Below are 25,068 nucleotides of genomic sequence, written 5' to 3' on the forward strand. Positions count from 1 at the left end.
AAGCACTTTTTTGTACAAGGAATTACGTGGAACAAGGCACCAATAACTGCAAAAATTACAACCTTTGATATACAAAAAGGGACTCTTACTCCTTCCTTTCTACTACTTTATTTTATACAAAAGGTATTAATGGATAAAAGGAATGATTTGACCACAGCTTACAAAAACTCTTTAAGAGTTTTGGACTTCAGAATATAGGAAACAGAAGAGATTGTGAAAACAGAGTATCACTTATTGTCACTTACACATATCACTTCATTAGAAATGTTAAATATTTAAAGAAATGCTTGCATTTGACAAGTTTTCATTTTCAGCTAATAATGAAACATTAAGTTTGGAAGGTAGAATTTTTTCCACAGGGCAATGGAAAGTGGAAGTGTTAGTATTTATTGCAAGCAAAGAATTAACCTTAATACAGCTAGGTATGTGGCATATTAATCATAGTCTGATGCTTTCATTTCTTTAATGATAACTTTTACTTGCTTTTAATATCAAGAGAATTTCAGGATTACAGAAGATATTTTCTAAACACAGTATATAAAATGTTGAAACATGTTTCCTTAACTTCATTTTTTTCTACATCCAGCAGTTTAAAGATATTTACATTTTTTCAAGTTATTTAAAGTTCTTTTTGTATAGTTCATCCAGATTAATGAGTTGCATTGCTGATCCTCCTAGAGGATGATAAAGATGGCAACAGTCTTTCAAGGCTTGACTATTATTAAATAACATTTGTTTTGCAAAGCCCTAGTTGGTTTTCTGCTTTCTGTATGTGGAGGGGGTGTCATATGGTATCCTTTAAAAACTGAAACAGTGTGATCTTGTATTGGCTGGAAATGCTTACATAATGTATGAATTGAAAAATAAGATACATAAGAAAAGTAGCTGACAAATTCTGTGGTCATGACTTTATTTCTGAATAGTAAAAATGAATATAATAAAAAAAAAAAAGAAAAAAGAAATGGATTTCACTTTATACATTATCTCTCAAGTACTTGTTTTTATACCTTGATTAAAAATAAAATACTCTTAACTTAATGCAAACATTTTTCTAGGGGTAAACAAAATTGACTTCTTAGGAAACCGAACACATTTAGATCTGACAAAGCATCAGGTATAGATTCTTCTCAGGAGTAAAATCGTATCGGCAAGAAAATCAGCAGAGTAGGTGTAAATGAAGCAGGATTCTTATAAAGTTATTTAAGGTTATATCCATAAACCCTAGTTCTTGCAGTTTCTTAAAAATGGATTGATTTAATGAAGCCCTCAGTGATATGATTTAGTGGTGGTCTTGGCAGTCCTTGGGTAATTGTTGGATTTGATGATCTTAAAGGTCTTTTCCAACCTAGCTGATTTTATGTTTCTATGATTCTATGAGTATTTCTACCTCAAATACAAAAGACAGAATAATAAAATCTTCCTCATACCTACTTCAGGTAGAACTGAAGGTATTACGGAAATCAGTCAAACATTGATTTTTTCAAGATTAAATCTTGCATTAAATTTCACAAGTTCCTCTGGCACAAAGAATTCTATGAATTTAATTACAAAATACGAACATTGAAGTGTATAAAACCAAAGGCAAGTGATAATTTAGCTATGGATTTTTTAATTATATATGGTTTAGTCATAGAATCATAGAATGGTTTGGGTTGGAAAGGACCTTAAGGTCATAGAATCATAGAATCATAGTATAGTTAGGGTTGGAAAGGACCTCAAGATCATCTAGTTCCAACCCCCCTGCCATGGGCAGGGACACCTCACACTAAACCATCTCACACCAGGCTTCATCCAACCTGGCCTTGAATACTGCCAGGGATGGAGCACTCACAACTTCCCTGGGCAACCAATTCCAGTGCCTCACCACCCTAACAGGAAAGAATTTCCTCCTTATATCCAATCTAAACTTCCCCTGTTTAAGTTTTAACCCATTACCCCTTGTCCTGTCACTACAGTCCCTGATGAAGAGTCCCTCCCCAGCATCCCTATAGGCCCCCTTCAGGTACTGGAAGGCTGCTATGAGGTCCCCACGCAGCCTTCTCTTCTCCAGGCTGAACAGCCCCAACTTCCTCAGCCTATCTTCATATGGGAGGTGTTCCAGTCCCCTGATCATCCTCGTGGCCCTCCTCTGGACTTGTTCCAATAGTTCCATGTCCTTTTTATGTTGAGGACACCAGAACTGCACACAGTACTTCAGGTGAGGTCTCACAAGAGCAGAGTAGAGGGGCAGGATCATCAAGTTCCAACCCACCTGCCATGGGCAGGGACACCTCACATTAAACCATGTCACCCAAGGCTTTGCCCAGCCTGGCCTTGCACACTGCCAGGAATGGAGCATTCACAACTTCCTTGGGCAACCGATTCCAGTGCCTCACCACCCTTACAGGAAAGAATTTCTTCCTTATATCCAATCTAAACTTCAGACAGAATACTTTCAAAGGGATCCTACGAAATTTTCAAGATATGGTTAATACATACGATCTACCTTGATTTCCTCTGAAACAGTATTTTCCTCAAATAAAGTTGAGAAAAACTTAAACTGTTTTTTTTTGTTCTTGCAAATTATTTTATGTCTAGTTTAATATTATACTGAGGGGTGTAAAAATCAAGCACGATCTAGTGTTTTTCAGCTTACAATGTACTGTCTGTATAGCAATTTTTACATTACTAATATATACAATATACTATAGGGGTAGCCTAAATCTATAAAAGTCTGAAAATAGATTGATACTTTTCTATTCAACACTATATTTTTCAGTAGCCAGCCACTGTAATATAAACCAAGCACTGTCGCCATGGTAATATGTGGGTCAACTGTAATCAATATGAAGCTAATTGCTGTATTTTCATGGATTATAATAAAAATAATGACCTGCAAGTCAGGATTTCCCTCACTGGTAATAATAATCTGAGCTAAAGAGCTTCTGGCTAGCAACTGCTAGGCACATTTCCCTAGGGAATGGTGAATGAATTATGCTTAATTAAACTTCATTGAGGGAGCTGCTATATATTTTACCAACTAAAACCAAAACCAAAGCCGCAAAAGAAGAAGAGAGCCAACTTACAAAGCGGGGATATTTCTGGGTTGACATTTCCTCCTTTAGGATTCATCTTCTGAGCTTGACTTGCAGGAATAGGCTTATATGATTGACCTGTGGCTCTGTACATGGCTTGAACCCAGAGTATTCGATCCTGCTCATCATCACTGGCAAATATCACAGTATCGCCTTCTTTAACAGCATTGAAAAACATTCGACCACCCTGAAGACCTGGAGCAGGAAATAGAAAGGTAATAATAAATACAAGTTATTTCTAAATCATCATTAATGTTTATTACATTATTGATTTTCCCTGTGTTCGTGTTATGTATGGTTCAAAATATAGGTATTTATGACACGGAAGTATGATAAAATCTAAAGCTGTAAGGATCAAATGATAATACTTGGAAATAACACATCAGTATAACAAATACAGGAGAAAATATTTCTATAATTCCACTTCCAATTTGATCCCAATTTATTTATTATTCATCTTCTCCATGTCATATGCTATTTTGCATTTCTATAACATATTCTCCTTCTCCACATCATTTTCTTAGCTGGAACTCCCTGCCAACTCTCTCTCTTCTTTAAAAGAGGCAGCTCCATACCTCTTATCAGCTTTGCTGCTCCTTCCTGGATCCCTTTTTCTCATTCCAGTGTTTTGCTCTGAGAGTGCATAACCAGAAAAGCACACAACAGTCAACATGGCTGCACTGGGTTTCTTTTAATGATACTGTTTTGGCTTTTAAAATACATTCTGAGCATTGCTTGCCTTCTTGATTATTGTAAACATTGAGCTAACATTTCCAAAGATCAACCTTCAATATCTTGGAAGTCTCTTGAATACATATGGCTCCACTACATAGGTAGAGTAGAATCATTTTTCTCTACATGTATAACTTTGATTTTTCTCTGCCATTTTAATACTAAATTGTGTAAATTTTTCTGACATTGTCAAATTTGGTTTTGATAACTCTGAGCTGTTTGTCTTTAGCAAGCAGCGTCATCAATCACCTTTTCTGAATCATTTATTAATATACCTCCCAGTACACTGCCACATGGCTCCGTCATAAAAAATAGTGAGAAAAGGGAAAGACTGGCTAGAATTAATATTTTTTCCTTGTGTCACATGTGATTTTACAATGTTTCAAGCAAACTTAGTGTAAGTTTATTGTTCATTCTTCTTACAACAAGCTGCTTTCTAAAAGCCTGATTTTTCACACCAGAAACTCCTAGCAGAACAATTGCTAAAGAACCTTGTTGGCTTTTAGATATTTTTTGCTGCTAGATCAAAATGAGCAAACTGAATAAGCTGTTTTACGCAAACATATCATACTTCAAAATCATGAAAAATACCTGTGTGAGGAGCTGTATAATCCACAGTGTATCCTTCGAGTTGCATCAGTTCCTGAGGCTCAGATTTCTTTTCTCTGTAACTGCACATTGCAAATGTATATTGGCTAACCTGAATAAGAAAGAACTTCTTAATAGTTGAATTCCATTCCAGAATTGCATAAGACATGCACCATTGTTTAAATTAGCTTTCAGAGCTGAAGAAATAAAACCTATGGGTTTTTTCTCTAGAAATATTTATGGTGCAAAACTTTGTGTTCTTTCCCCTTCGTGTCACAGGGAAGGGGGGGAAAGCCATAAACACATTTATCTGCAGTCTTCTGAAACAGAAAGTATTTTGGGCTGTTGTTTTATAAAAAAACTGAAAGGAAATAAATTAGGTTCTAGTAGGGAAAATACTTGGTACTGTGGTACTGACTAAACTGCTCAGTCTACTGTGTGAGAATAAAGTCCTGTATTTCAAAGGCTGGAGAAAAAGAGACTTTTATGTATTCAAGTACTTTTGCAGGAGTACCACAATTATCATGCAGCTGGAAAGATGAACAATTAATCTGCCCAATCCTAGTTAAAGACAAAGACACAATCCTAGTAAGTACTAGAATCTTTACTTCGATTTTGCAGTCTGATTTCTGCATCTTTTGCACCTGTGTTCACACCCATTTCCAGGTAGCTTGACTCACTGGATACAATACTGTGTAGGCCAAGCAGCTTGCAGGTGGCATGAACAACACCAGTTACTTCTCATCAAGTACAATTATTAAAAAATAATAAAGCAATAAGTAGAGAATCTGTCACCATGTGGTTTAAGACTCCCCGGACAGAGTAGGAAGCAATAAGGAGAGCTAAGGAAAAAGTGACTGGAAAGATAAAGAAAGGAATGTAACAGCTGGAAGAGGAAAAGCAATCACTGAAACAAAACAGATGTTCCCAGTCTTACATGAAGAGCCGGAAACAGTATAAATGGTGACCAGAAGGAAGAGCTTGTGAATCTGTGAATACCTGAAACTTGGCCTTTGAAACTCTCATCTCCCAGGACTGTAGGATACCTGGCCAACTGACTTGTTTAGAACTGTAACATCATTTCTTAAATCCGTAAAATTATGTAAGTATCGAAGGATAGGCAAGGAACTTGTCTAATAGACTATGGGACTGTCTACCTCAGTTCCTTACTGCTCAGCTAACTGTTGCCTACATTCACTGCTTTGCCTACAACTTCAGGAACGATCCTTTTTGAAGTGAAATTTTGACAGAAATGAAAATAAACACAGAAAACAACTTTGCCCATGACTTTCAGAAATTCAAGCTGTCAGGCTAGAAGGGACTATTAGAACCAGCCAGCCTGTCCTCCAGCACGACACACAAAACAGAATTTCACCTCACTGCTTGAAGACTGAACTGAGTTTTAACTTAATTTATAGTATGTGTTCAGAAAATCACTGTATTTTGGTTTAAACATTTGAAGTTACCCCTCACAGCCAGGGCCTAGCCAGAAGCAGGGCAGCCAGGGGCACTGGGGCAGCCCTAGCCCCAGGCACTGGGCACCCGCCTGGGCACAGGTCAAGGCCAGGCTGGGATGTGGAACTGCTGGTGGGCCCAGCTTGATGGGGCTCATGGCTGGGAAGGGAAGGGCTGCGAGGAGCTGGACACCAGCCCTGCCATGGCATCACTGGGGCTCAGGACGATGGCCCTGAGGCTGAAATGGGGTCCTGGGCTGTGGGGAGGGTAGGGAGGCACTGGAGGAGCTGGGCAGGGACAGTTGGTGCTGGTGGTCCCCTTAGAGCTCTGACACAGGACTCAGCCCCTATGTCATGTCCTCTGCTCTAGGCTCAGCAGCAATATCACCTCTTACTGCTTGGTATTTCCCTGTTTATATCCCAAGAGCCATATCTGCTCCATGAAGAAGCATGGAGGGTGCTGTTGGTTAGTCACACACCTCTAAATCCTCTGCAATTAGCATTGTATTTCGTGAGAGCTCCCTCTCTTGTAAATGAACCTACAGATTTAATTTTTGATACCTGGCACTGCAGTAAAAAGATTTTTCAAATTACCCTATTTTGTGGAATGAAATAACCTGGCAATCACCCACAGCACCTGCATTTTCATGTCAACAACTCCATATAACACACCATGTAGGCAAACTGAGCCATAAAAAAGGAAGCTTGTGGACACTAATTATGGATGCTTAGGACACACATTTTTTTTTCATTCATATTTCTTCAGCCACTGTATGTTCTTAAAGATAAGCTTGTGGAAGATCTGGGCTCATTTTTAACCTCACCTCTATAACAAGACAGAGATCAGATCTATAACACTACTGAGTCTAATTTTTCAAACGTGTTTCAAGTGTATTCTCTTATTTTAAAGGAACAATTCATTAAAAGACACTCATGTCACAATCAGGCTTACACTTCATCTTTTGGTTGAAAAAAAGACAGTTTAAAGTCTCTCCACCAAAGCCATAAATAGAAAACTTTGTTGGGGAAAAAAGTCTCGACAAAATAAAGAAATATAGAACTTGCCTTGTTTGTTTACACTTGAAATCTTAACCATTTAACCCTTTTCCTTATGGTTATAGCTGGATGGTATCAATTATTATTGGGGGAACCACCAGCACAATCTGAAATTACACTTTTTAATATAGACCTATGACCGGATTTAAGTGTATTGTTAGTAGTTGTGGAGCTGTGGCTATTTTTTCCTGGGAATTCGGCAAATTAGAATCAATACTTCATGGAATGATGGGTACTCAAAAGTCAGGACTATGTACACCATATTCTAAGACAAAAACAGAATCAAATCACCTTCTTAAACAGTAATTCTTGATAGAAGAAAAGGTAAACCTCTTCCTACAACTGCATTTACCTGAATTTCCAGAAGTCCAAACATCTGACTATCAGCTGCTCTACCTATTTTGTGACAAAGAAGAAAACCAACAACCTATGCATGCATGACAGGCAGATAGGCACAGAAATGTGGACATGACTTACAAGCAGTGTCACTAGAGGATACCCCCATGGGGCAGAAAAGGCCTGCCTAACCTGCTGGGAGGAACTGTTGCTGCAAACCTGGAGGCTGACTCTGTGGTTCCTGCTACAGGGCACCACTGGGCAGCCGTCTTCAGGAGTTCAAAAGCAGAAATTAGTGTGATTGGCATGTTTAGAAAAAAATTATCCATAAAACAAATGACAGACTTTTCAAACATTGGAACAGATTGAATTAAAATGACAGAAGTGGATCTGCATTCTGATTACTAGAGGAAGATATGAAGTAGAACACAGCATGTCCAGCTGAGGCTTTTTACCTTACATGTTATGTCCCTATCTTTTTTCTATTTGGAATGAAAAACCTTTTAGAGAAGTGACTGGATTGTAAAAGGAAGAAAAGGGAATACAATAAAGAGGTTAAAATTTCCCAAGTCTGTAACCTTCCTATAACATCGAGCTATTCTTTCAGAAACCACTAACAACTTCTAACGTGTAGCAATAATGAAGGTACACACTACTCACATCACACTCCTGAAAAATCAACATTATTCATCCAATTTCACACCTGAGTTAAATTTCCAAAGAATACGTAAATCATATTGATAGCCTCTGTCTCAGAAGTGAATTTCATGGCCGTAATATTTTACTAATGTAAGCTAAAAGCTAAACTATAGAGGAAGACTTGTCAATATGTCAATAATGTACCAATACTACAGACTAATATTCATTACTGAATGGTTATTTCACACATATCGACTTCAGCTTATTGTCAGTGTTTGCATCACAGCTGGACTATATAAATGAGTCTGAGCTGTCTGGACAGTAAATATTGATTTAACATGGTATTTTTCATATAGCCGTATTGAATTGATAGCTGCTTTAAAATGAAATAGATGCCTAAATCCCATCACAGTCAAAGAATTCCTGTAACATTAACCTCCAGCATTTCAATTTCGGTATAGAAAACAGAAGATAGTTAAAATTAACTTGGCTGGAAAAAACTGGTCTCCCAGATGGCTCCATATCACATGCACAGAAAGACTGTGTCTGTTAGGTGTGCATTTTAAAACTCAGATAAAACCTATGGCTTACAGGAAGAGATCAAGGTCTTTCTTTTAGTGAAAGGGGGATGTAAAGTAGGAGTGCTAAAGAACAGCATGAAGGACAAGGCAGTATCTAGCCTCACTATTTTTTCCCCCGTAACTTTATTCTCCCTTCACACTCATGCCTTAACAGCTATTTGACATAGAGATCTTCCCAAACCTTACAGATCTTAATAAAGTCACAAAAAATCCTCATTTCTTCACAGAGGACCTTGGCAAAATCAGAATTGAAATGAATTCAGTAGACTTTCCAGAAGATCCAGTTGAACCTTCTAACTATACTCACTGATTATCAATATGCAAGCCAATTCCCACGGAAGGCATTGAGAACACTGTATTAACATCATGCTTAGCAAGAATAATATGCAAATACCCTCAGCTTTTAACTTTTTTAAGCAGCTTGTTCAGGTTTTTTTTTACACCCTTACAATTTTCATCATTTAGGAGTACAAGCAGATCAGGTGAGTATGACTGACAGAGTGGCAAAGGAATCAGGCTTTCTGCAAAGGAATTTTAGAAGCCTTTGTTCTTAAAAAAGCCTCAACAGGCTTCAGACTTTGTATGACATTTATGGAGACTCACACTTTTAACAGTTTTCTGTCAACAAAAAAAAGGACACAGAAGAATAGTATTCTCTAAACGGACTCAGAAAATCAAATTTGTACTTGCAATCTGAAGACAAGCACATACAGAATTAATAATTTTTCCAAAGACTCAGAAAAATAATGTTTCTCAGTTTTGACCACTCAAAATCTACTTTTCTATTCCTATTCTATTAATGTCATCAACCAGCATGTGGAACTACTTACAGTTTTAAGTTTGTATAAAAAGTTATGAAATATAAACCCAGCACATCTTTGTGGCCAAGAACAATTGCTACATTAGTTCTTCTGTAACAACTACATAATTTTACCCAATTTAATATTGCAAGGAAGAACAAAAAATAGCATTATTCAAAAAAATATGTATGAAAAAGTTCTAAATAGCAACTACTAAAAATCTTTTTTGAGATAGAATAAATGAAACAGTAAATACAATCCACTTTGTGAAATATAAATTTTAAATTGAATGCTGCTAGAAAGATGTCAGTGCAATGTTTCAAGGTCAAAGCATACAGAAATTTCTAGTTTCAGTTGAAATATTGCTCTTTGTAGGGATTCATTTATATACATATGTAAAATTCAATGACATTTCTGTTTGCTACATATGTAAATAAAGAATAACAATAAAATATACCCTGGATGTCACTGTGCTGTAAGAAGCTTGGAGAAGTGCTGCATATGATGCCTGAAGATACTGATTTACTAATGGCTTCAGCAACCATATGTAAGAAAATTTATAGTCTGAGACTCTTTTAATGAAATTTCATGGTAGACTACTAACCTGAACAAGAACGAAGTAGCGTTTTTTCCACCGCTTCCAAACCTTCTGTCCCAGAGCATACAAATATCTGCAAAGGAAATAATAAAGGGATGTTTTTGCATTAATAAGAAGCATGATATGTGGAGGACCCAATAGAAAGGAGTGTATTCATTTGCTCTACCTACTGAGCTGCTTCTTCAGTGTTGTCACACCTAGAAGTGATTTTTTCTTTTATTTACTCTCTGCAAAGATATTTTCATTTTCACTCAAAAGATGACAAAAAGCAGAAACAAAAGACCTCATGTTTTAGAAGACTAATGCACTTATCACATATTTCACCAATCACATTTGAAAACAGGAAAACCACTTTAAAGCCGAATACGTTTGATATTTTGATATTTTGAAATATTCCTCAACACTTTTTTTTTTTTCCCCATCTGGTTTCCATAGATTTGCTAGTTTTTCTCTAGCACCCGAGAGAAAAGCAAAATATTACCTATGAGATGTCCCTTCTGGCTGGACAACTTCTCTCAAGGGCACCTGGTACAACTAGGTGCTTCAAAGGGAAAACAAAGATTCAAAATTTTTAGACCAAGTGTGCTCTCCAGAGGATGCTGGCACATACACTATGGAAAAGTTACAACTAGGATTAGAGGTGATCGGTTGGATGATGGGTAGGTGGATGGTGTCTCTGTTGTAAGAGGACAGGGTCTGCTGTCCTCTACTTTCTGATCACTTCTGGGGCTTTGTTGCCCCGTGGTTTTTAGCTCAGCCAAAAAGAAAAGAGCAATGAACTAATGTGAAACAGGCAAGTAAGATACAGGCAACGCTTTTATTCCAACTGTCCTGGGCATACACTCAAGCACATTCTTTCCCACTTCAGGTATCATGAAGTATAATTTTTTGTATAACATGTATATTCAGTGTAACGCTTATTAACTGTTAGCTTGTCAGATTGCAGAGTGGCTCCCTCACTACTATGACACTGTTATCTTGCCCTTCTTCAACTCCTGCTACACCTGTGCTGAAACTCTGCCTTGCCTGGTTAATCTGCTTTTTTATTTGTATGAGAGAGAAGACACTTGGCATTGTGTACATGATTACCAGTTCATTTAGCTTTCTTTGAATAGTCTAGATCCTGACACACTCCTTTTAACTTCTTAATTCTGTGATTATCATAAATTAAAAAAAAAAGTAAGAAGACAAGCAAGGGCTGTGTCAAAAAAGGTACCAAAAAAAGGGGCCAACTAGTGTTCATTTGAAAGTTTATAATGCTTTGCAAATAAGGAAGCATTTATCTCACAGAGGGACAAGTACACGTTCCCCCACAAAACATGAACTGTTTTGCTTTTCAAATACATTTCAAAAGAGCCAGGCATGTTCCTCTAAATCAGAGCATTTACTTTTCCCAAAGCATGGCACATCGCTATTGCCCTGTTAATCTCATTAATACTGCCATAGGGTGGAGGGGGAATGACTGATGAATTTCACTCAGACTTGAAGATTAATGAAGGGGGCCAAAAGTAAAAGGGTCCAGTGGTGGCCTTTAAGCTCTCTCAGTCTTAAGCCTGTCCTGTTCTTCATGGACATTCTGCCACCACATCCTTCAGAATATCCTGTAAGTTTCTCTGATGCATGTTGGAAGGCAACTACCACATGGACTGTAAAGACCAACTGAGAATACACAGTCCTCAAATGCTACAGTACAAAGATGTTCTGACCATGTTCCCACTCTCTGGGCACATCTTAAATGACTGTAAAGCAGCCATAAACTAACAGAGGATTCTTCTTCCTAAAGAGTAATCGCGGTATTTTTAACTAAGCCTGGTATAGAAAGGTGCTTGTAAAAGAAGAGATCTTAAAAAAATTGCTATCAGAGAAAAGGCTGGTTGCTTTTTAAATTACTTTTTATATAAAATATACCACATATAGTCCTGCAGTACAGGGTCTGCAGGTTTAGGCAGAACTATCACAAGTTAAATAAATTCAAAATTATAAAATAAGAAAGCATACAAAAAAGAAATTCAACAGCAAAATGCACTTTTTATTCCTCCTATAAATCACTTCCAAATGAAGTGTTAAGGAAGAGTTTCTTTGGGAAACAAAGCAATGGAACATTAACTACCTAACTTTAAAATCTGTTTGTCTTAGATACTCAAGATTACTTAACAAAGGAAACAGCATTCATGACACAAAGCTGGGATTAACTATAGAAGTGCAAAGCCTATGCTGGTTTTACAATTCACTATAAACCCACAGTTATAATATTAAACTATTAGTCCCTCCTCCAGGCGCCACCTCTACAAGTGACAGTTCTTTTCTAATGTAGAAAGTTTCAGCCATTTACAAGGGACATACCCCATGCTCATTTGAAATATGCATGCTCCGGAAACATGAGATTAATTCTTATTCTAGTCTAACATCTACACCCAGAACAAACCAAACATCCTAGGTACTTAGAATCCTCTTTGAACTGTCCCATTTATTTTCTGTTGAAAAAAATGGAAAGTAAAGGACCTATTTTAAGATAGGGAATTGCATTGTTGTTCATGAGTCTCAGGTAAATACACATACGAGAGTCTGTATTCACCTACAAGCCTCACTCACCCTCTCCATCCAAAAAAATGAGCACAACATGCATAGCATTAATTGTTCAGACTACTGTGAACACTCTCAGCAGCAAAAAGAAACACACAACAGCCATTCCTTCAAACACCCTACCCTTCTTAGGTAAAATATTCTGTGCAATAGAAAGAAGAAACTGATATTCAAAAGTCGAAAATTCCATATTTCGAAAAACTTACAACACCATTTGATACATTTTTTTTCACTATAATTTGGGTTCCAGAGTTGGGATAATCTAAAATAATTCTTGAATTATTACAGTTGAGCTACACACTGAGAAGCAAGATACTGAAATAGTTTCCCTCTATCTGAGCATGGAAATAATAATTGCTTTCTACTAAATTTTGACTTCTCTTAAAAAAATGCGTTTTCAGAGTGTTTAATAAGTACACTGAAAAGAAGTCAGAAAAGATTGGTTTTCTGATGTACACAGAAATAGATATAAATGCAGACTTTTATTCTGTAAAAATATATTAATATAATATGTACACATAACATCCATATCGGTATATGTGCACATTAGAAAGTATATTTATAATTAGTATGTATAGGCTTGGCTTACTTCTCCAGGATTTTTATATTGCTCACATAATTTACAGTGACTTAAGACTAATACACCTGCTTTTATACAGCACATAGAAAATAGGACATTGATCATACATGTTGAATCAGTGCTACCCCAATGTAAACATATTCTACCAGTTTTGTAGTAATATGAAAATGAAATCAAATGTACAAACCATGCAGCCACTTTCCTGAGAATTTAGCTCCTAAAGACAGTTCTACAATTTTCTTTCCTTTAGCATTATTTAATACTTCTCTCTTCCTCTTCTCTCACTCCCAAATTAAAAAGTAAGAATTGGATTCGTATGAAATGACAGAGTTACCTGATTATACCTCACAATGCTTACAATATGGTAGAAAAATAAATATTTAAACTTTAAACTATATTTTCCTGGAAAATAAAAAAGACCATAAGCAATTTCCTGTATAAAACACAAAGACACCTAAATAAAATATGTTTTATATATCATTTTGTCTCAGTCAGTATAATCTTGTCCTCCAGAAAAGGAACAAACAAAATGATCAACCATCTTCTTTAAGAAGTCTGAGCATCACTATGTTTTATATATATAAAGGTTGAATATTTTTCAAAGTTCATTTCCTTGTGTTACAAAAATGCAAAACCATATTTCTAAATATTATAGTCCAGTTTTCAATATGTGGTGATATACATAGGAAAGGAGATGACAGCTTATTTGCTCCAAGTCTGCTCTGCGAGAGTGTAGGGTTCTACTTTTTGATGAAAAAATCAGCACTAATGAATAGCTGAAAAACATAATTGAGTGTGGAATACTGGAGCTATTCACTGCTGGAGAAAGGACTTACTACTTCTTCAGAGATCATTTTTAGACCAGCCTTTTTATTCTAAGGAATGAAGCAATCTATCTACATCTTGAATGATAAATTCTCTACTTGTAAAAGGCTTCATTTATCACAAACAATGAAGAAATATAGAAAGAAAAATCAATACGTGTAGCAGTTTAGTCCAGCAGAGGCCTTTCTTAAAGAGAAACCTCAGTCAAGGTTGAAAGAGCAATTAATGCAGTCTCAAAAATCTGGGCCACTCTGATAGAGTTCGGTTAACATGTGGCAGAAGTAATCATCCACTTGTGAAAATGATTTTCAGTTCATTCTCAAACACCTTTCAGACACTCATGATCCCATTTAACTGACAACAATACAGGCTATCTGTGGGCATCATTGCATTGCTGAGAGCGCCAATGGGGACCAAATGCCCACAGGCACTTTCAGTCATCCCTGCTTGCTAGCATAAAAGGAATCTTCCTTGCACCGCATTCCTTCTTTTATTTAACCCCGAAAGATTAAGCCATTTTTTTGTCTCCAGTTGAAGATGAGAAAGAAAACTGATTCAAGACAACAATATGACCTAGGTCATAAGAAACCTAGCTGTAAACATTCTCAGATTCATTTTAGTACTTTATGTGCTGTTAAGAAAGAGAACTAAATAAACGTTCAACAGATGGAATGAAAAAAAATCAGCCTAAAGTTCTACTATAATTATGCCTGCTAAGGATAAAGAAATGTTGAAGAATGTCAAATAATATAAACACCACAGCCACGGAAAACGTTTATTTCAATGAGAATGATACTCATCATAAGAACAGGAAAATGTGTGGGTTTTCCTCCTCCTCCCCCCAGATAACTTTTCACTTACAATATAAATGGTTATTGGTATGCTGGAAGATCAGGTATCCCTAGATTCTTTAAAAGTGATATCTTACTGCACTCCAGAGCGCTTCAACATTTGTGAATATTCATGCCAGTACTTATGGAACCTATGAAGTAACAGCAATGGCAACTTGAGTATTATTAATCCAATTTATGTCATGTCATGAAACCTATTTTGTATGTAAAGTGGCAGTATTTGTCAAGACAGAAAAACATCCTTTAGCCTTGAGAGAATTCCAAGCAACGAAAGAATGTAATCGTTCAGATGAAACATAAATGCAGAAAGTGCTCCAATTTTAATGTAATCTAATTGCAATGTAAACAGCTAATGCAGCACAACTGTGAAACAGCTGGTGCTGAGGAGCAAACATCTCTCTGTGCTTTTTGAGCCAGCTTACTTTGAACTAGCTCTAGTTTGAACCCATGGACCGAATGACTATCAGTGGTTGCAGCACATACGGGTGAACCCCTGGAGTTCATCTCTTGGTTTAATTCCATCTAAAAGGATAACAGTCTGTGAACACAAACTGTTCCATGATGTGAAGCAAAGCACAGTAAGCAGGAACAACTAAAGGATTAGTTTTGAAAGTGAAAATCTGAATTTAAATGCTAATGTTGATGCAGTAGAAAAAGTTTTAACTGCAGTGCTTTCCCTTGAGCCCCTGGTTTGGCTGTGGAAACAGATCTTTACATTCCCAGACCTTAAATCAACTCAGAAGCATTCTGAGCACTCAGATGCATCCTGGCACCCAGCCTAGACATCTCTCCATATAACTGGAACCACATGACACTGAAATTAAGATAGAAAAACTGGTGATCCTTTTTCCTGTCAGGCAGTGATACTATTAGTAATATAGAAAGCCTAAATTTCTGAGGACCTGTTAATATGAAAAATCTTACTTTTTTTTCTAGGTCATACACTGCCACTGATGGAATCAGTCAAAACACCCTGCTCAGTGTCACACTGGTATAAAAGAAATCAATGAATTCAGCTGCCAACTGAAGTAACTCCAGTTCTGGAGTCCCAGTGTTTAAAATAGCCCACTTTCGGAAAGAGTGGTAGAGGCTATTAAGAGCAGTGAACTCTTTCAGGAATGATACCTGGCTTTGGTTATCTCTGTCTGGTTATATATTTCTTTTCACTGTCTAGAAAGCTACTTTGGAATTGATATAACTTTTATTTCATAAAGAATACAGATGCCAGCAGAGTTAATTTTGTTTTTTTTTTAGTAATAAAACATACAAGTGGAACAAGATGCTTACATTTCTATCCTGAGATTGTCGATTCTATGTATTTTCATAACAGTTGTCATCATCACTACTAAGTATTTTGAAGTCCTTATGGATTAGTATAAATAGATACATCTGATCTACAAAACATGAGGAAATATGTCACAGCTGGTATCCCTATTTGTGATCTGAAATGAAGCACAGAAATCATGATAATGATTCCATTGGTGCACACAGAAGATATTTATTCAAAATGCTATCATGTTTTAGAACAATTTTTAAAAAATCTTGATAGCTAGAGGTTTTTTTTAATAGCTAAAATAATTCAAATAAAACCACTATTTTAAATCATCACCAAAGTTTCTAACCAAATCAGTTTAACAACTCCTAACTTACCTATCATGTAACAGGAACATTGCTTGACACTTGAGTAGTGCTTTATAAACTTCAGGTAATTATTTTTCACAACGTGTGCAGTGAGGGAGGTTAGAATTATTACATTTGGCTTCTGTGGGAAAGAAACCAAAGCAGAGAAAAGCAAAAACTGCTCAGAACCTGAGGTCCTAGAGCAGCAGAAGAAACACTCAGGAAAGCCTCACACCAGTTCTTATCTTCCAGACACTAGAAAACGCATTTCGGAAGCCTACAAAGCCATTCAGCCTTTTCATCCCACGTGTCAAAACATGCAAATCATTCATGAATTAAAAAAATCTAACCTAAAATGTTCTAAATGGAAACAGCAAATTAAATGTTGTCTTTGCAACTCCACTATGCCACTTTCAGCGACTGTGTTTCCCTTGTACTTTGTATGGGTCCAGCACAAACTACTCGGGGCATATTTCATCTCAAGAGCTTTGCAAATTACTGTTTGGAAGTGCTTTTCTGTCTCCACTGGCTATTCAAGATCCCTACAGTGCCAAGACTTCAAACTTAGGTGTTGCAATTAGTTGCCTGAAAATAGATGAAATGAAGGAGGCTTTCTGTATGAAGTCATCATGAAAAGTAGGTAATGGGACATTCACAGAAAATGTTTGTTGTTTGCAGCCTGATAAGTGCTCATTCTAAAGCACAATTCAGAATAATATATATTTTCAGTAGTGCTATGAGGATGCAATGACTGAACTTAGCTGATAATGGACAGAGACTACATTGATTGTAAAGAGCTCAAAATACTTGGCACACTTGGTAAAAAAAAAAAGCTTTTTAGTTCTGCCACTACAGTGCAATCCAGAATGAAGCATGTTAGAGTACAATTTGAGCAACAGTTGGGAAAATGCGGTTACCCTCTTGGAATTCATACAGTATCTTTGAAATAGTAGTAACTCCTCATGTTGCAGAAGTATAAAAGACTTTTATCTGGAAATATTTTATTTTCTTCTGGATTAAAATTTTGACACTTCATACTATCATACATTGAAAAACTCCCTTTTAATCTACCAGACTTCATGTAAACGCTGGAACCAATGTATACCACTTCTCTTTCCATCTAACATACAACAACAGAAAAACAGACGATGCTGCCAGTATCAGTGGTGCAGACAGTCTCCATTGCATCTCTAGCACCTCTAAGGAATGTAGGAACAGTGCCAGACATTAATTTCCATTCTCACACAGCAATGCAACTGTTATGGCTTGTTTCCATGAACTCAAATTAGTTACATTTCATTGTGCATTTTGGGCATTCACCGACGGGCTTGTGAAAGAGAAATTCAATTGCATTAAAAGTTAGCATCCACAAAGGACCGTATGTGGCTCAGAAAGTACTCGTTCTGCAGACAAGTGAAGTCTGAAAGAACACTGAGCTGTCTCTTAGAAGGTTTCCCCGTCATCTGCTGTTGACCACAGTGGGAGAAATGATAGGGGTTAGGTGAATGTTTGGTCCAAGACAGTAAGGCTAATCTAACATTCTGATAGAGACATTCTTCCTTGGAAAACCTACCAGTGCAGAATGACAAGTGCAGGTGATCTTTTAATCAAAAGTTAGAGTCAAAAAGGTAATACTTCTAGCTGCATTTTGAGGATAATGCAAGAATAAAAACAAGGAAGAAAGCTTTTCACCCAGATGATCAGCTCTCTTCAACTATCCATTTTAAGAAACTTTCCTATACAGAATACATGTAAAATTTTAAAGATGCCAAAGAAACAAAAAATTTCTGACTCTGTGTCATTTGGCTCATTTGAAGAAACTTTATTGATTAAAGAACATAGAAGTAGCCACCCAAAAGCACATTCAGGCATGTACCTTGCTCTCAAAAGGTTGCACAGGGAAGCAGCAACTGGATGGAAGCATGCAGATATACATCCCCAGAATTTACTCCTCTATTCATGGTATTAGTGGTTTTAGGAGTATCTTATTTGGGAGTTATCCCTTCAAGGAATTCATGACTGAATTATCATAAGTAGGAAAAAAAAATGCCTAATGTTAATATCTTGAAAATTGTTTTGTTTTGCGGAGTGGTTAGACAAAACCAAAAAAGTGATACACAAGAAAGACATAAACCTATAACAGCAGCATGAATTTGGTCTTTATAAAAGTTCTTTACTGTAACAAATATGTAGAGAATAAAACCATTCAAATGCACTGTTCCCGCACTGGAGTTATTACACTGGAGCTGATCTGCATTTGGAAACTTCAGGAATACAGGATTTACCACCTGTGAGGGAGCATCAGAGCCATCTACTGGGGTTAGCCCTTTCCTGCTCTGACAAACAACTGTCTCCTCAAAATAGCAATACTTAAGCGATACTCAGCTGTAAAACTACTGTTACATAAAAATAATTAAAAAATATTCATAAAATGTAAGAGAAAATATAAATTTTAACACTGATGAATTGCATGTGAGGGGAGGTTTGAGTAGTTTCTCCTCACTTGAAGTTTTAGAAATATTTTTTTTTAAATAGCATTTATTTGTATATAACAGAAATGGTAAAATGCCCTCTATGACTGTTTTGATGATCAATTTTGATAGAACAAAAACTATACTTAATCTTTTTAGTATCACTCATTGATTACTGATCAAATCTGAGATGGAAAATTTTCAATCTCTTTCCCCAAACAGAACTGTATATGTGTATATATTTATATGCATATATATTTATACATAGCTAAATAAAAGGACTAATTTTCTGCTATAACTCAGTCAAAATTTGGAGAGCAGAGTAGTCCCAGTGCCACATAAACCTCCTGGAATGGTTACCTCCACTCTCCAAATATTTGATCTCCAAAATACTATAACAGATTTTATTGGAATTTTCAGAAATAAATTTCTAACCAGGCTTTAATAACTTCCAAATTAAGTATTTTAAAATATTCTAAAATAGACTATATATATACAGAGAAAAACTTCATATTTATAGCTACTACGAAGCTACACTTGAAAACTTCTAAAATTAACCTGCAATTGCTTTGCCTGTATTAGCCAGGAAAATATGCACTCGTGTTCATTATCCAAGCTTTCAAAAAACAATATAAACAATCAAAAGTGAGATTAATTTATCTGCATTATAACCACATCCCCATCTTCTCCCTTAATTTAACCATGCTGCCCTCCTGTGGCTGTCCGGATATGTATAATGCAATGGCCCAGACCAAGACAATCTCGTTCAAATTGACCCCTGTTTGTGACTGACTTGAAGAGGAAAGAAAATTCCACTGTGTAACCACAAAAAGTGCTTAAATGAAACTTTAGGGCAAAGACTGTGAAACTTATATCTTAAATAGTTTTAAAATTAATATTTTAAATAAGTTGAACTTCTTATTATTCCACAAATCATGTATATATGGGAGCACAGTCATACATATTAATAATACATTTATTCTCAAATTATGGGGAGATCATCCATTGCATAATGACAAGTTACTTCATTTGTTGAAGTACCAACACAGCTGAACACATATATTATAAAGATTATGCAACAACTCAAAAAGCATGGAAATAATTTGCAAAAGTATCAGTATTTGGTAAACCGAAAAGGTGCCTATTGGTGAAATTATAACCCTGTTTTCCTGGTAAAGTGATACCAAATACATCTTGAGGAACTATTCCATCAAAAGTAGATTATGTCTTCAAAGATCAAAAATGAAGGAGAGGTATTATCAAATATTGAAAGAAATTACACTTTTTTCATCAATTACAGTTCTGTGAAGTCTCTGTTCTAATAAGCTCTGTTACTATTTAACTGGAAATTAATATTATGCACTAAAATATTTATATAATTTGAGCTCATCTATACTCAGGAGCTTTCAGATTTGTTAAATCATTGGTTTAAAAGAGATGAGTACAGAACAGATACCAAACCCACTAAAATACGATAGCTGGAGTGACACAATGCTGCTGTTTTTCTTCTAGACTAAATTTGTAAACGCTAACAAATTATGTTTAAAGCCTTCATGATAAAGAATGCTTAAAAATACACTTTCCTTTCCAAAGAAAGACAAACATTCCTAAAGAATACAAAAAGTAGAGTGATACTTTCAGATTATAAAACATAATGTTAGAAAAGTAAATAACTTTTCTTCATAATCTTTTTTCATTTTTATATCTGAGTTAAAGACAAGTGAAATGCCAAATTTTATATCAAGCCATTTCTTGCCAAAATATTTTATATATTATTCAAAAAACTGAAATAAATAAAAATTGTCAGGAAAGTGAAAAACCGTAAGAGATATTTTTGGACAAGACAAGACATTTAGTATAGTCACATGCTATTTTGTGCCAATTAGTGAAGTTGCTAACATGCCATATCAATAAAAACAATTGACCTAAATAGTGGGGCTAATTAAATGAAATTAAGAACATAATTAAATGCTTCTCAATATATAATAAAAAATTATGGCTGTAAGTGTTCCATAATGTTGTCTTTTTGTTTTCCTATTATCTGCTTTTTTGCTGAGTTTTAATCAGTGTATCTATATGCATAAAAGATAGATAGCATTCAAATGTTAATGTGTTGGTGGCAGGAATCAGGTGCTCAATTAGAATTTATTGAGTGCGCAAGGAAAAAACCCAAGTCCTCCATTAAACAGAATACATACAGCCCAATTAAAAATGAATTTAGCATTAGTCAGTAAATTGAACACTCACATTCTATGATGGCAATAACATTTTACATGACATTTGACTGCTTTATCAACTTAATCATCATACTTTTCTAATCTAAGGATCAGAGATATTTTCTGTATGAAAATGGATCCATTGCTTCTCAATGTACAAAATAAAGCTGCATTTACACAAATTGTTGGTTCCTCTCATGCTTTTTTTTTTTTTTCCTCGTAAGCAGTGAATGACAGAAAAGCAACTCTAACACTTTTAGAGATCTTAGCCTAGCACATGCTCTCAGCTACTGGCAATATTTGTTATATTTCATTTTAGCCTCAGCTGTATTGCTTCCATAAAACTCCAATTTCATTTGAATGAATTCATTACTCAGAATGTGTTTCTACATGGCTTGATAGAAAGATCCTTAAAAATGACATCATATACCCATTTCATGTGGTATTGGTTCCCAGCAGATTCCCTTCACCTAAAAGGAATTATTCTGTAGTCTAAGCATTCAAACCCTAGCTTTAGACTTCAGGTTGCCCTTCAAAGCTAAGACTTACAACCAGATGAAAAAGGCTACAGAGCCACAGACATTCAGTTTTAGAAGAGAGACAGGCTGTCAGGTGTCTAGCTGCGGGAGGCAAACTTCTCTGTGCCAGCATCACTACAAACTGAGCCCAGTTTCTTACTCTCTTCTACTTAGTCAGTGGTGTGGTGCCTTCCACTTAAAGCTGTGAACTTAAAATGATTTAAAAATTCAAATCAGCAGTTAAAATCGCAAGTGCAGGAACACATGACAAACATAGTAACTTCTAAGACACTGTTTTAGTGAGCGAGGGTTGCTAGTTTTGTATTTAGGATAGTGTTTACTTCCCTTACCAGAACACCACAGCTTTTTGGTTTTGGAATAAACTTTGAACAAAAGCAGATAGCAGTTTAGGGTTAGAAATCTTCTAACATTATCAGGGGAGGTCTCCATGTGGTAAAGCAAGGGAAGCTGGTCTGACCCCAATTGAGACTAAGTGATGGAACTCAAACCTACACCTACCAGGACACTTCCCCTGCCAACCTGTCTCCAGCTTACTCCATACAAAAAGCACAAAACATAATCATAAAGGTCTTTTTTGTCTATTTCTCCAAAGACAAACCATACAAAGGATTTAACATACATGCATTTTTTACTTACGTGCTCTCTTCTATAATTTATGCATAAAGTAAAAAAAATAATCTTGCACATTATGAAAAGGCAAAGCAATACTACACTACTGATCTGACACATTTAACTTAGGATGGGATTAAATTAAAACAGGCTTTTGACAGTAAGCATCATAAAAATTATTTGTAGTGCAGAGTGAGCTCTTCATTAGTTTTTATTTACACAGAAAGAGTGAGCTGATGGTGCAGAACTCTGCATGAAAGCACTACTACACTGATGAAATTTCAGAAATCACCAGCCTATCGAGGTGATGCCGTCATGTTGCTTAGTCGGGGATGTGACATGTACTTGAGGATGCTGACAACATGGTACATTGAACTGCCAACACAGTCGTGTTGACATTTAACAGGACGTGGACTATTTAAAGAGTTCTGGCTGAGTTGAATATACTATTTGAGAAAATAGTAGTAGTTGCCACAGGAACTCTGTTACTATGTCAAAATTCAATGCAATACTGCAACCATTGAAATCATATTACAGTGGAGGAAAAAACCCATTGAATTGAATTTATAAAATGCTACCTCTGCCTTTATATCCAGAATTGTGTTAAAGTTATTTTTGCCCATACAAAATAGTGTATTATGAATTGACATCCACCCTCAGCCACAGCAGAGCACAGCTGACCCTACAGTATCTGAGCCAGCATTCTGGCACATAGAGAGGATTAGATTCATTAAATATTATAAGTTTTAAAATTAATTTTGCCATTTTAATTGCCATTGATTTTTTGAGGGCTTATATTCTCAAATACAAAAAAAAAAAAAAAGGTGAACTTTATATTCTTTCAATTAACAGATGGACAGTGCAAGTGACAGAAGGACACAACAGGCAGGTGGCATGCCCCCATCCTTGCAGCTGATAGTACAGGTGCTCTCAGTATAGACATAATGCCAGGCCATGCCAGACCACATGCAATGTCAACGTATGTCAGGTGGCAATAACTCTTCCTTAAATTTTATGTCACAGACTAGTGTATGGTACCAAGAAACAAGACAGATCACCTGTCAAGACAGGCTAATAAATAAGCTATGTCTTTCACCAGCATATGTGTGCTGTGCTGATTTGTAATAGAATAAAGCAACATAAACAAAACTAAAACAATTAATTCAATCATGTACATAATTATGGAACAGATTATAAAGCAGGGATACTTGTGTATGATTTGATTTTAAAGATAATGTCAGCAACACCTTGGGTGTATTTAGAGAGTAGTAATTTTTTTCTCAAGTTTTAAGCAAAACTAAGAGTAAAAGTCATATGTTAATTCTGAATGATACTTTCCCAAAGCTATGGGAACTGTGTAAGAACAGTAATAAAGAAATTTAAGCTAAGAATCCAACTTGAACATTCCAGTCAGATCAGAGTCTCCTCAATTAGAGTGTAAGGTTTCTGGGAAGTTCCCTTTACTCTCAAGTTATTGCTGCAAATTTTGTAACACCTGTGATGTGATCAGTCTTTGTAACTGTTCATTATTTACTGTAGTAAAAATAAGCAGCCTACTCTATGCTGACATTCTAGTAAGACAAATGATGCATAGGGAAAAAAAGGATCTGCCTATATTACACTATATTCAATTTAGAGAGAAGGATGTCGTGTGGGACAGTGTCAAACGCTTTGCACAAGTCCAGGTAGATGACATCAACTGCTTTACCCTTATCCATCAATTCTGTAGCCCCATCATAGAACGCCACCAAATTGGTTAGGCAGGATTTCCCCTTAGTGAAGCCATGCTGGCTGTCACCAAGCACCTTGTTGTTTTTCATGTGCCTTAGCATGCCTTCCGGGAGAATGTGCTCCAAGATTTTGCCAGGCACAGAGGTGAGACTGACTGGTCTGTAATTCCCCGGGTCTTCCATTTTCCCCTTCTTGAAAATGGGGGTTATATTTCCCTTTTTCCAGTCATTGGGAACTTCACCTGACTGACACGATTTTTCAAATACAATGGCCAGTGGCTTAGCAACTTCATTCGCCAGCTCCTTCAGGACCCGCGGATGGATTCCATCAGGTCCCACGGACTTGTGCATGTTCAGATTTTGAAGATGGTCTCGAACTAGATCCTCTCCTACAGTGGGCCCAAGGTCTTCATTCTCACAGTCCCTGCATCTGCCTTCTAAGACTTGGATGGTGCAGTCAGAGCCTTTGCCAGTGAAGACCGAGGCAAAGAAGTCATTCAGAACCTCAGCCTTCTCCAAATCCTGTGTAGCCAGTTCTCCCGAGAGCTTCCTCAGGGGGCCTATGTTGTCCCTAGTCTGTTTTTTATTTGCTACGTACCTGTAGAATCCCTTCCTGTTATCCTTAACATCCCTGGCCAAGTTTAATTCTAACTGGGCCTTAGCCTTCCTAACCTGGTCCCTAGCTTCCCAAACAACATCCCTGTACTATACCCAGGCTGCCTGTCCTTGCTTCCACTTTTTATAAGCCTCTTTTTTTCCTTTGAATTTTCCTCAGCAGCTCCTTATCCATACAAGGAGGTCTCCTGGCCCTCCTGCCGCACTTCCTTCTAGCTGGGATGCAGCACTCCTGAGCTTGTAGCAGGTGATCCTTGAATATCAACCAAGAGTCTTTGGCACCCCTGCCCTCCAGGGCTATATCCCATGGAACCTTACTAAGCAGGTTCCTGAAGAGGTCAAAGTCTGCTCTTTTGAAGTCCAGGGCAGTGAGCTTGCTGCATGCTCTTCTCAGTGTCCTGGGGATCTCAAATTCGACCATCTCGTCAATTATTACTTGTGGCTTAGAGCAAAAGCTAGTTAAAAATCACCTGAACTTTAGATTTTCTCAACTCCTCACCTACAATTTCATGAATTTAGGGTCTATTTTCGGTTAAATATTAGTTCATCATCTGGCCACCTAGTTACTACA

General features: G+C 36.5%; 1 protein-coding gene across 8 annotated transcripts in view; it reads right to left on the minus strand.

Moving 5' to 3' along the window:
• Positions 1-25,068, minus strand: part of CADPS2 (calcium dependent secretion activator 2) — a 315,891-nt gene that overhangs the window by 113,438 nt on the left and 177,385 nt on the right. For all 8 annotated transcript variants that reach the window (XR_010608797.1, XM_065663295.1, XM_065662937.1 and 5 more), the window contains 3 exons: positions 9,865-9,931; positions 4,398-4,506; positions 3,066-3,269 (listed from right to left, as the gene is read on the minus strand). Coding sequence is in view for 7 of the 8 variants with exons in the window: in XM_065663295.1 (XP_065519367.1) it covers positions 3,066-3,269; positions 4,398-4,506; positions 9,865-9,931 (380 nt within the window). In the remaining variant the exon portion in view is untranslated. The remainder of the gene's footprint in view (positions 1-3,065; positions 3,270-4,397; positions 4,507-9,864; positions 9,932-25,068) is intronic.

Source organism: Lathamus discolor, chromosome 1, assembly GCF_037157495.1.
Source record: "Lathamus discolor isolate bLatDis1 chromosome 1, bLatDis1.hap1, whole genome shotgun sequence".
Classification (NCBI taxonomy): domain Eukaryota; kingdom Metazoa; phylum Chordata; class Aves; order Psittaciformes; family Psittacidae; genus Lathamus; species Lathamus discolor.